The sequence below is a fragment of the Platichthys flesus genome, chromosome 16 (genome assembly GCF_949316205.1).
Source record: "Platichthys flesus chromosome 16, fPlaFle2.1, whole genome shotgun sequence".
In the NCBI taxonomy this organism is placed as follows: Eukaryota; Metazoa; Chordata; class Actinopteri; order Pleuronectiformes; family Pleuronectidae; genus Platichthys; species Platichthys flesus.
Window position 1 is genome coordinate 7,652,518 of NC_084960.1, and position 12,080 is coordinate 7,664,597.

General features: G+C 43.9%; 1 protein-coding gene across 3 annotated transcripts in view; it reads right to left on the reverse strand.

The window, feature by feature from the left end:
• Window positions 1–3,732: 3,732 nt before the first annotated feature.
• The window catches only part of cep112 (centrosomal protein 112), a 97,616-nt gene continuing 89,268 nt past the window's right edge, over window positions 3,733–12,080 (reverse strand). For all 3 annotated transcript variants that reach the window (XM_062408746.1, XM_062408744.1, XM_062408745.1), the window contains 3 exons: window positions 6,481–6,582; window positions 4,791–4,855; window positions 3,733–4,084 (listed from right to left, as the gene is read on the reverse strand). In XM_062408746.1, the coding sequence (XP_062264730.1) occupies window positions 4,081–4,084; window positions 4,791–4,855; window positions 6,481–6,582 (171 nt within the window). In that variant the 3' untranslated portion in view covers window positions 3,733–4,080. The remainder of the gene's footprint in view (window positions 4,085–4,790; window positions 4,856–6,480; window positions 6,583–12,080) is intronic.

Sequence of the window (12,080 nt, forward strand, 5' to 3'; positions counted from 1 at the left end):
TGATCCCTGTAGGTGCAAGAAATTTAGTCAAATGAGAAAAGAGGCTGTGAGAGATCAAAATAAAGTGCATGGCGGCAGAGCTACCAGACACTCAGACAGAGACATATAGGGCATGCGATAAAGGCGAACCTCCCACACTGCCTTCTTGACTGCATGGTCTTCTGTCCCTCTGCTCAACCCACACTATCAGCCCAGATGGCAGATACATGGCACAGTCGCACAAACACAACCTGCTGTGCCCTCTTCTCTGAGGCTGCATAGCCTCTAACACGCAGCTGCATATCCTTTTTCATAGCTCTTGCAGCGTGTGAGTGACAGGGCCGGGGAAAAAAGGAAAAATCATTGCCATAAATACCGTTATGAACAAAGAGCGACACGAGCGAGGAGCGAGGCAAAGGCGGAAGAGGCAGGAAACAAGATGGTAGACGGAGAAAATAGCCTAAGTGAAATGCGTTGTGTGTGTGTGTGTGTGTGTGTGTGTGAAGTGTTGGCGATAAACAGGTTTATTTATGCAAGCAGCGTACGGCAGCCAAACACAGGCCTCCTAGGGTCTGACTCCAAATACTGCTCTATAAAAAGATCCAGTGACACAGCTCATGCACGCGCACACGCATACACGCACACAAACACACAATGACTTTGTCAATCACACGCCGATGTACAGTCGATCCCAGAGGCCCGTCACAGGAGCTCAGAGTGAGACACGTCACATGTGTAAATCTCGTAAGCGGCAGAGAAGCGAGGCGGTGAATGACCTCGAATCACCCCACGTATTCTACAGACCCCCGCTCTTTGAATTCATGTCCTCATAAAACGTAGACGACATCTTACAGGAAATAAATACTCCAAACTGAAAACTGGCTCTGACTTAAAGAGAGAAAGAGAAACCCCATTTCCCTGCTTGCTGTACAGTCGACTCAGTGTCATGAGGCGGTTTGTTCGTGTGCACTGGATTTTAAACAGGCCTTTGTGCACTCAGGTCATGTAAACTGCTCATTAGACAATGAAACATTAAAAACCTCCAGCTCAGGCGAACACATGAGAATCACCCAGATTCGACATGAGCAAGTGTTACACACCAGCACCAAGCACGAGTGCACAGAGTAAGAATATGGTGGACGAGTGGAAACCTTGGGAGTTTCCTGACTGCCCTTTGCTGTTGTCACACAACAGTCCACTGTCTGATGTGGAGATAACCGAGAGGAAGCGAGGGCTTTGATCCTTAATGGGGCCGAGTCGGCCGTGTGGAAATGACATTCATGCCTTGTATTTACACAAGCACAATTATGGAGGTTATTTTGGTAGTAGACAATCAATTAGAGCGAAACTAGTCAGGGTAATAACACAGATTAAAGGAGAGGTTATGGCTGGAGCATGCTTGGGTGTAAATGAGCAGCTGGCCCGAGTACACATTAACCTTTATTTCTACAGAATCAGCAGCTCCATGTTAAAACCAGTCTGAAGGACTCGGTGTGCGTCGGTTGGATCCTCTAAAGTATCTCCCCGGTGGAGGGATCGGGTGTGGCTGCATCCAACAGTTTCTGTACAGGCCGGGGTACGTGTGAAATTAAATGTTTCATTAGATGAGTCATCTGATGTGAAGGCTGATAAATACCAGGTGGATCAGCTGATGACTCAAAGAGGCCTAAACTGTCAGAACAGCAACATACATCAGTGCCCGCAATGACTTACATGGACCGAACTTTGGACCATATTCAGAATGAGAACCTACTTTGATTATGTTTACATGAGTTGCTGATTGACTATTCCATTCATATTCCCCTTATTACCACGTTTTCCGACAACCCTTCTTGCTCCAGTGGTTGGACTTAAAGCGTAACTGAGCGTCTTCTGTCGGAGTTACATTAACTTTGTGCTCATCGTCCACGAGTCACTGGGTCGAGACTGATCAGAGGAGCTGAGGGATGCAGCTCGGAGGAGGCAGGCTCTTCAGAACAGACCTTTGTCTTCACACAGCCAGTTTAAAGCAGACTGAGGCCGTTGCTGACACAAGAATCACACATTCCGAACATGCAAAAGATGCATGTACGATGCTATGTTGCAATAGTTATGAATCCTCTGCTTACATCTTCCAGGAACAACAGACTTTTCTAAGGGTTTGTGCTGAAAGACAAAATTCCTGTTTCTCAGATGTCGGTCTGACAGTGCTCTCTCCTTTCGTCTCTGTTTTTTTTTTTGTTCTTCTCCCTCTCTCTGTCTCTCTCTGTGCCTGGGCAGCAGAATCAGCACATCAAATAAATACAGAGAAGGCTATAGTGTTTCGCTTGGAGACAGCGAAACAGGTCACGGACAATGGGAACACATGGAAATGCCTGAGCTGCGGGTGTAAAATAAGAGAAAGCAATTCCAGTGCAAGTTAAGTGTAAGGGCCACTTTGAAATCAAATCCGATTTTGGAATTTAATAACAGCTCCAAACTGTTTTCCAGGAAAAAAAAAAACCTTTTAGAAATGATCAGTATTCGAGGCCACGCATTCTTCACCTACCAGAGACACACAAATACCAGTGGATGAGGGCTCATTATTCATCCCACTCTCGGTCCACCAAATGTTATTATCGTCATAAAACCCCCTCAGTCCTGGAGGACCCTTACACACACTCACCCTCGCAGTTTATGAGGTAAATCAAGCTAAAACCAACACAGTCTAATGCAACAGTGCTGCAATAAATCATCTCTTCATGGAGGTCAGAGTTTTTCCAGTTTTTATTCAAACTGTGTTAAAGGTGTTGATTCAACTGGGCTTTGAACTGTGTTGCAATTTATGTGGAGTTGTCTGTTATTAACACAGCCTCATTAGGCGTGTCTCCTTTCTGGGGCTGCGTCCTTCAGAGGACGAGGTCCAGCCGGCCCACGAAGTCTAACTCCAGTTCAACTCTGAACTGGAGGGGACACTCAAAGGTGATGGACGGGGCTGGGACACTTGCAGTCAATTCAAATAATCGGAGAAAATACATTTGATTAATTGAGAAACAAGCTAATGTCATGTTGGCTGGCCATATAATATGCTAACTTGATATTTTGAAGATCAACATGTATCGCATTTAACTTTCCAACAACACTGAGGGATCTCCTAATTCTACTTCAGGCTTCACAAACCATTGAGCACTCAGGGCCACCGTAGGATCCTCTAGAGACAGAACACATGCAGTTTGAAAGCATCACCGACTACATCATGTAAAACGATCAGTTGAACAGTGAACGATGAAACGGCCACAGATACAGTTTCTACTGCACAACTGTTGTTTTGGACTACATTAGGTACAAAGGCGTTCCTAACAAACTGCTCATTGAGAGTACTGTGGCCACTTTGTGAACTCCATTGTCTGATTGACTCGGCTCTGGTTTGAGTGGAGCCGTTGGTAAAACACAAAGTGGTGGCAGAGGCAGAACCAGTGGGCCCAAGGACTGTAGTGTTTGGCCAGAGGTTCAAGCAGCGCTCTTTATCTGAACCGACCACAAACCCCCAACTACCATTTACAGTTCAAATGAGGGCTTGGGCAGAAAGGCGATGGTAAATACTGATGGGGGCGATGGGAATTCAAGGTCTTTGACTTTGTGTTAAGTTACAAAGCTAACCTTGGTTAACATGCATGATGTGGTCATATAGAAACAAGGGCAACAGAGTGAGTTCCATTATTGAGGGATTAATTATACGATTTTTAAGGCAGATGAAATCACATGCAAAAATAAAGAAATTCATGACAACAAAAAATGATAAAAAAGTCATTTATTAAAATGATGCATTTTGGTGTGATTATGGTAAATTATGTTGTCTTTCAAATAACAACAATATCAGTAATAAAATAGAACAGAACAAAGTTACGTGTTGAGAACATAAAAATACTCTTTTTACAAAAATACAAAGCAAAGGTAGAACATGAGAATTAATAAATATGTTTAGAATTCATGGGAGGCCACAAAAATGTCACATTAAAACATGACTAGTCCAGGGGGGTGACATGCGTGTCAAACACTCGTAACAGTCAATGATGCTCACACCTGATTGGACGTCTTCTCCTTCATGTCCTGGTGTAGGGGGAGCCTGTGGTTACACCATCGTTACCTGTTTAGTAAAAAGTTTAGTTAATAATTTGTTAAAACATTTAACCAACTTCATTCTACAGATAAACTTTAATTCAAACCAACTGTTTTTGATTGAGTTTGAGATTTCCAGTCACTTTAAGTTGAGAGGTAGAAACAGCTGGTTATTAATGTGATAGGTGTGACTGTCAGTGTTTACAGGCATCTGCAGTGATGTGAGCGGCAGCTTCATTTGACGGAGCCTCTTATCACTGCACATGTTAAGATGCTTTTAAAAAAAGAAGAAGACACAAATGGCTCTTACAGTGTTTATACAAGTTTATCGGAATTCTGGATGTTCAGTGGCCTTGAAGTGCAAATCAAACACAACAGCAAATAAAAAAAAAATAAGAAAACACAACGGCATAACTAATGGACAAGGTGCCTGATATTGACAAGACCAGTCGCTGATTGGAGAAACGCACCGTCCGCCTTTTTAAAAGGAAGGGCATGCTAATGAAATGTGTTTTCTGATTCGTCATCATGTTGTCTGATTTGTCTTTGTGTTCTCAGATTTGCAGTTGTGATTTGCACTTCAGGGTCACTGTAGTTTACACTGTCAGTGGTAGACCTGCAGGGCATGGAGGTATTCACGTATATGGACAGTACAGAAGTACAAACGTCCACATGAACTCTGTACAGGCGTGTTTGCACACATGTTTCTATACAATCTAAACAACCATGCTAACCTCCTGCTGCGACTGGCGTTCAGGTCTTCCTGCAGCAAAGACGCTCTCTTCTGGAGGAAGTTAACCTGCAACGCAGACACACAAAGCAAAATGAAGCACTGAGAAATTTCAATTTGTTTTGAATCTGATTACACAAGTAGGAAGTAGGAAACCAGTGCATCAGAAATATAGAAGTGGGACGTGGAGGAGGAATGATGGCAATTGTGCCGTTGGGCTCAGGGGGTTAGCGAAGAAGAGGAAGGTGAAAGAAAGACCTGGTTGTTGAGTCCAGGGGTCAGGACAACAGGGGTTGGGGGTCAGGAGATTAGGTCAGAGGGGTTAAGGCACAGAGGGACAGAGGGGAGATTATGAGCCAGGTTAGTCGAGGTTAAGAGGCTCCGAGAGGAGGCAGCACCATTCTGCTTCTTGGGGGCTACAAAGCAGAGGTTTATTTATGAAGTGTCTTTGGCTGAAGTGAAAATAAACCCCATCTACATTTACACGGCATCTTCAGCCTGGCAGAGGAATCACGGCCCCAAAAGAATCTGTATTGTTCTGGGACTACCGTACTGGAGCCGAGGGTACATTCCATTCTGTGGGGGAGACCTCAGGGAAGTTCTAGCATTTCATTTGGCACTTCACAGTCAAGTAAATGCAAAACCCCACCGAAATGTGGTCGGACGCCTGAGACACAAATCCCCCCCATGTAAAAAATAATGCACTTTGATGTGCAAAACCGAAGACATGGTCAATGAGAGGAGCGACCACTCGTTATTAATTACATGTTATAAACATATTGGATCACGCCGCTGTGGTCTTTGCACTGAAACAGGATCTTAGCAGACCTATGAGAACAAGGCAGGGGTTCGTGATGAGCCCATTTAACAAAACCTTGTACCCCCGTTACAGAAAACCCTCTTTTGTTTATAGTAGAAATGATGAGAAAATGAAAGCCCTCTATTGAAATTCATTGTCAAAGTGGGTCGGAGGAAGAAAGACACATTGCTCCGAGGAACAACCTGGCGAGATGAGTGTGGTTTTTTTGGGGGGTGAGTGTGGTTTTGCAGGGGGTGATTTTGTGATCTGATGGATAGAGAAGTAGAGATTAAAGTTTATAAAGAGGATTGGCAGGAAGACGAAAGCAAAGGCTGTGATCGAGTCTTTCACCAAAGCCAATACCAAAGATATCTTTAGTCTCGAAACCAAAAACTCTGAGATGGTTATTCAGTGTTCTGTTTATGTTTCCGTCGGTTTGGTTGATTAATAGCAGGGGGAAGTGAAAGATAGCTTTAAAAACAGAGGAAGCAAGATTCCAGAACTGAAACAAGTCTTTGTACTTGACATGACCACAAACTCTGTCCGTTGTCAAAGACTTGTTTGACAACCTACCCAAGCTACATTATCCAATGCTGTGGCCGCTTGTAATTAATACAACGTTTTCAATTTATTTTGCATTTCAGCTAGACTTCGTTACAAAGCAGGAATTTACTTCTATAGGACAATTACAACTTGGATGTTCCTACTGAAGGTACAGCAGTAGGCAGGACGACTTTAACACACCGCCTCTTCATTCACTGCTTTCAGACATAGACTGAAGTCCGAACATTTACAAGGAGGAATGTTTTATATTTTCACTAGATAGATAGTGTTGCATGCGTCTTCTCATCCTGCCTGTATCTGGTTTGTATTTTTGTAAGCAGTCAGTTCTCACCTGAGCTTTGAGAGAGGTGATGGTGTCCTCCAGTTCCTGTCGGAGCTCCGCTGGCATCAAACCTTTGAGCTTCTCCTGGAACTCCTGACGCACCACAGTCACCTGAGAGGACAGCGGGACGACAACCCAGCAGAGACAGTTAACTTAACAGGTCACCAAATACACAAAAAGTCAAGCGAATGAATAACACTAATCAATTCAATCAGTGCGTCAATATCTCAGTAATATGTGGATATTGTTGCTGAATAAGTGTCTCTGCTGCCCCGTCACATCCACACTCACATGTGTACACTTTCAAACGCGGCGAACAAATGAACAGCTCCTCTGGAAGTGGCACACTCACTCACACCAGACATTGGGTATCCCCTCTTTATTCATGGCTCAGAGTATTCCCTCGCTCTTCACAGCTACTTCACATCTCCACAGGGGGTTCGCAGACCGGCACGACTCTCTCTGCACAACACCCCCTACTGGCTGCTAATGACTGCAGCCAGATCTGACACAATGCATTTATGGGCTCGACACAGCTGGGTTTAGAAGAGGACAGGGCCACGGTGGAGGGGCAGGACACATCAAACACGGCAGCAGCTCAACAGCTCGCTAGCTTGCTAGCTCCACTGGGGAGGACTGGAGGAAGTCTGTCTGGGGCTAAATTACACTCCACTAAACCAGAGTCTGATTATAGAAGTTGAAAAGGATTTGGTTAGCGCAGCCCCCCCTTTCACCCACAAACACACATGAATGGATGCGCAGGCGCACACATACACACCACCAACGTAGAGGCCTGTCTCCATGACTTCAGAGGACATTACATTGCCTTACATTCATTAACTGGAGACTTGTACTAACCTTAACTAATACCTAACCCACAATTCACAACCTACCCCTATTAGGACCCCATGGGGTTGTCTATTCCTGGGAAGGTCAGTGCTGGGTTAGGTCTTTAAGAGGAAACAAAAACAGGTAAATGCTGAAAAAGAGTTGCTGACTCAATTAATTCTGAGTTTGATGAATAGTTCAACAGACCTGGATGAATCAGCGGGGGCTGTGAAAAGCAACAGTCTTCACCCTCATATTTCAAGGTGTAACCAGGGGAGAGTCGAGCAATTTAACCGACCATAATGTGTTTGACAGAAACAAAGTCCAGCTAACATCAAGAATACCCCCGTCCCACCTCTCATCAGTCCCCGTCTTTCAAACGAAGGGTCTGTGAATGTGGTGAGGAGGAGGAGGAGGGAGAATGACAGGTTTTCTTTAAATAATTTTCCTGTTGTGGATTTAGCTGATTGTTCTGGCTTTGGCTAATTAATCTTCCTGGGCACAATGAAAGGGGAATTGGGAAGCACTTCAAAGCGAGGCTCAGTATAAATGATCCCAATATGAGGCAGCTCACTTTGTGTCGGCACAGCGTGCAGCAGATTACTCTGCCACAGCTTTGCCAATTTTTTCATCAGGCTCCTTCTGCCCTGCCAGGTCAATAACACAGGGCTGAGAGTCCATTGGTTTACAGAAATACGTATTTTACTCGCTGTGTGAGAATGAAGTCAAGGATAATTTGAGAGTGACTTTTTCAAACAAGTGGCAAAAATATGGTTTTCAGAAGCTTTAATTTCAATGTCCAGGAGTTAAAAAATGAGCTGAAGCTACCGGGCTGCAGATTTTTCGAAACGTCTATCTCTATCTATAGAAGCTTCTGTAGTCATAACAAAATGGCTGGCCAAGACAAAACACACTCCACTACCTCAGACCAAAGCAATAAACAATGGTTGAATAAACACATCCCTTACCAACCACTCTGAATATAAGTCTTAGATTCTTCAAAAGCCAAGCTCCTTAGTTTTGCATTCTTGGTTCATGTATGGTGCAGTCACCGCAGCAATGAGAGATCCGCTCTGCCTAAATTACAAGCTCCTTTGTGGCGATGCTGTCTCCATTTTCCTTCCCATACATTAGAATGGGCAAGGCTGCAGCGGCGTATTCACCGGGACTCTCGGAGAGCAACGGGGACGACTGGATCCGGTACATACAAGTGTAGAGCTGATCAAACTGGACAAGCCGTGAACGTTTGCTTTAACATCGGCATTGAGAGAAACCATGAGCTAATGGACTGAGTGATACGATAAGGTTGTGTCTTTCCCAACGACTTCCTGGACAACGTGACCAACCATTCAGACAGGAGAGTATAATAAAATACCCCTTGTATTGGACAGTAAGACTAGTATAGTTAGCAATTAGCGTTGCTTTTGTATTATTGCATCACATATAATGAACATATCCATAAGTATATATCATTAAGCATGTGAGACAGATCTCTGCTCTTGCTGCAAAGTCGTAGACCAAAGCATTTGCAATCACACCTTTCCTCGAGCATGTCTAACTAAAGCTCAGCCATAGTTTACGATGCAGCATGTGTGGGTGGAAGCAGAAGCCTTTTTGTGAAAACGTATGCAATGGTAACAGACAAGGGAAAAAAGCAGAAGAGGACGAGGTAATGCACCGATTCAAAACGTCTGACTACGCCGTCGCTCTCCTTCAGTGTGTTTAAACACAGGAGCATCACTGAAACTCTCAGAAGATGTCTGACTCGTTCCCTGAGAGCCTTTCGTTCGCCTCCTCTTTGTCTCTTCCATGGTCCCTCCTCTCACGTGTCTATTTGTCTCCATGCAAACACACATTTTTCTCTTCGATGTCTTTTGGCAGCAAAGACATGTTTGTTTTTCTGACAGGTGGCATGTGATGGCATCTCGGAAACAAAAAAGTCTCCTCACCATTAGGACAGATGTTGGACGACTTTGAACAATACTGTTGATCAAGCCTTGCATGAGGTTTCAGTCATTGACGGACTCCAGATGAGAGTGAGCACGAGAGGAAAGAGAGGAAGAGAAACACAGGGAAGAAAAGTGAGCTGCGATTTTTTCAAAGCAATCAAACGGGACTTTGACATTCTGGAGAAAAATCAGGTTTCATCTCCACAGCTCTTTTCAAAACGAGATTTTGTTTGTTCCTGATGAAGCAGGATTCTCTGGTTTTGAAGACTGCAAGGAGCTGCAGTCGTTTTCCCCTCCCAGTCATCTTAAAGCGATAACATTTCATCTATATATAGTCTTTAGATTGTGGTTTTGACTTTCCCCTGCGTTTGGTACTGTCGCATGGTGTGGTTTCTGACAGCTGCCAGCAGAAAGGAACAAGCCCTCAACACTTTCAACGTTCAAATAAAATTTGTCACATTGTTGGGAAGCTTGATGTATGCTAATGAATTTGGGGTGTGCTTGTGTGTGTGTGTACAGATTTGCGTGGGCTGGTTTGTGGAGTTGGGGCATGAGTAGCTGCTGGAAAAACATTTTTGATAAACCCCCTTGTTCCAAAGTGACAAAAACCTTGTCAGGAACAAGTTTGTACATAAAAAATGAAGCCACTCATGAGGTTCGAACCTCCACATTCACAGAGTTGGCACTGCGAGAGTTCACAGAGGGGCGATTTGAATTCAAAAATGCTTTGTTGCGAGAGGGAAAATAAAAAAAGAGACAGCTTCAGAAAAAAAAACGAGAAAAAAGGAAAAAGACATGAGATTAGAAGTGGCTACAGATCTCAGGGAAGTTGTTAGAGATGGATTCGTAGCTGCTGATGTAATGTGCCTCAACAAAAACAGCACACGGGAAAATGACTGAATCCACAGAACTTAGGTTCAACTCCTCCGCATCAATACTGAAAACAGCTGCTGAAATTAATTTTTTTATCCAACCGAGTTCCCGGTGCTACAGGAGGATACATCTTTAAAAGGTGTACAGTTCACCGTGCTCGCTGTATCATTACGTATTTATAAAAAGAGCTGTACATTCTGCACAGCTCCTCGAGGAGAACTGAGCTTCACAGTGAGCTGCAGAGCTGCCATTTTACAATAAGGGAGCTTGCGAGGACCCACTAACATTGGGCTTTTTTCTGAAATGGGGATGGATTCAATTTGACACAGGTTCCTATTGGCACTCGTCGAAACATGACACCCAGGTGTACTCGCTAATTTGGCGAGACGTTGAGGTGAGAGAGCGCCTGAGTTGTTTGTGCGTTCATGTATTGAACATTGCGCAACGGGGGAGAAAAACACAGAGTCAAACTCCTCCACTGGCATGGGAAAGGATTATGAATGCATTTCTTAAGCAGGTTTACCCACATTGAAAAGAACCTGCATATATTTGTGTGGTGTAAAGGAGGAATTAACCTGGAGAAGAAAAACACAACACCCACTTACATCAACCCTCCTTTTACCTAAACACATTATACATGTAAGATAATGAACAGGAGGTGAATCCTTTTATTCTGAAGTTAGATTGTTACACTGTTTTTCTACATTTTTCATGTGACATATTCTTGAGTATAATGTTGTAAAAGCTACAGCGCATTAGCATCAGTGGTTCTGCAGCTTGATTGACGTCAACTACATCTTTGTCCCACAACTGCATCCTCTCTGGTTGCCGGAATTTGCTGAGGAGCTTTGCCTATTTATATTTCTTAAGGATGATGAGATGAAGTAAAGGTGGATGGATTTTGTCAAAATGCCCCCCCAACAGCGAGTTGTTTTTCTCGGTGGTTTGATGTTTTCCATGACATTTTTATGATGAATATTCATATTTGTTATGCTCATATAGAAGTGGCGAGGCTCAACTGTTTCCGTCCAACAGGAGACAGCGTTTATCTGGGCGACTCGTTTTAAACGTCTCCAGTGCCACTGCCTCTTCTTACTGTGAGGAAGTCACACTTTATGTCAAACCGTCACCTGCTGCACCTCATTAAAAAGCTCTTACTATAACTGTGCACGTCACATCTCCAGTCTCACATGTCCTGTCTGTTCAGGCAGCGGTTTCAGCTTTGACTTCACTGAGATTCCTTCATTCTTATCCCTCCATGACTCGCTTCCTGCTTATTTTGTCACAACAACACACTCTGCTATAAATTAGTGAGATGTGTTTGTGGCAGAGAATCAAGAACTGTCAAGTATCTAAAATTGGTACCAAATGCTTAGTCAGATTCTTGTTTATGGATTCTTTGCTCCATCATATCGCCTGGTTTAAATTATACTGTTGCTGATTTAAACCAGAAAGAAGCATCTTTGGTATCTGTATGAAAAGATCCTGATGGCAGAATAAAAAAAGATCACCCATGCAAGTCTAACATATACACATCACAAATACTGGTGGATCTTGAAAGCTGAAGCGTGTTTCAATAAAACACATTGTTCAGTTTTCTGATCTCCATCATCAAGTGCAGAGTATATTTCAGGGCTTCACGATCTTGAATACGAAACATCTTTCACGAATAACAGAGACTTCAAGTGGCCTGTAAATGTTTTAATAAGAACATCTTTGGGTCGGTGGTGTGTGCAGCTGTCCGTGTGTGCATCCGCCGGGGAGTGTAATTGAGGATTAAGTCACAGGAAACATTGCGCAGCGCCTCTGGGACTGGGTCAGCGACCAACAGCTCCTAAAAACCACTGACCCTTTCCTGCAGATTTATGACGGCCAGACACTAAGGTGTGTGGCGAGTGTGTGAAGTGTGTACAAGGGTCAGTGGGCGGATCAGAGTGGACACGGGAATGAAGGCCTATG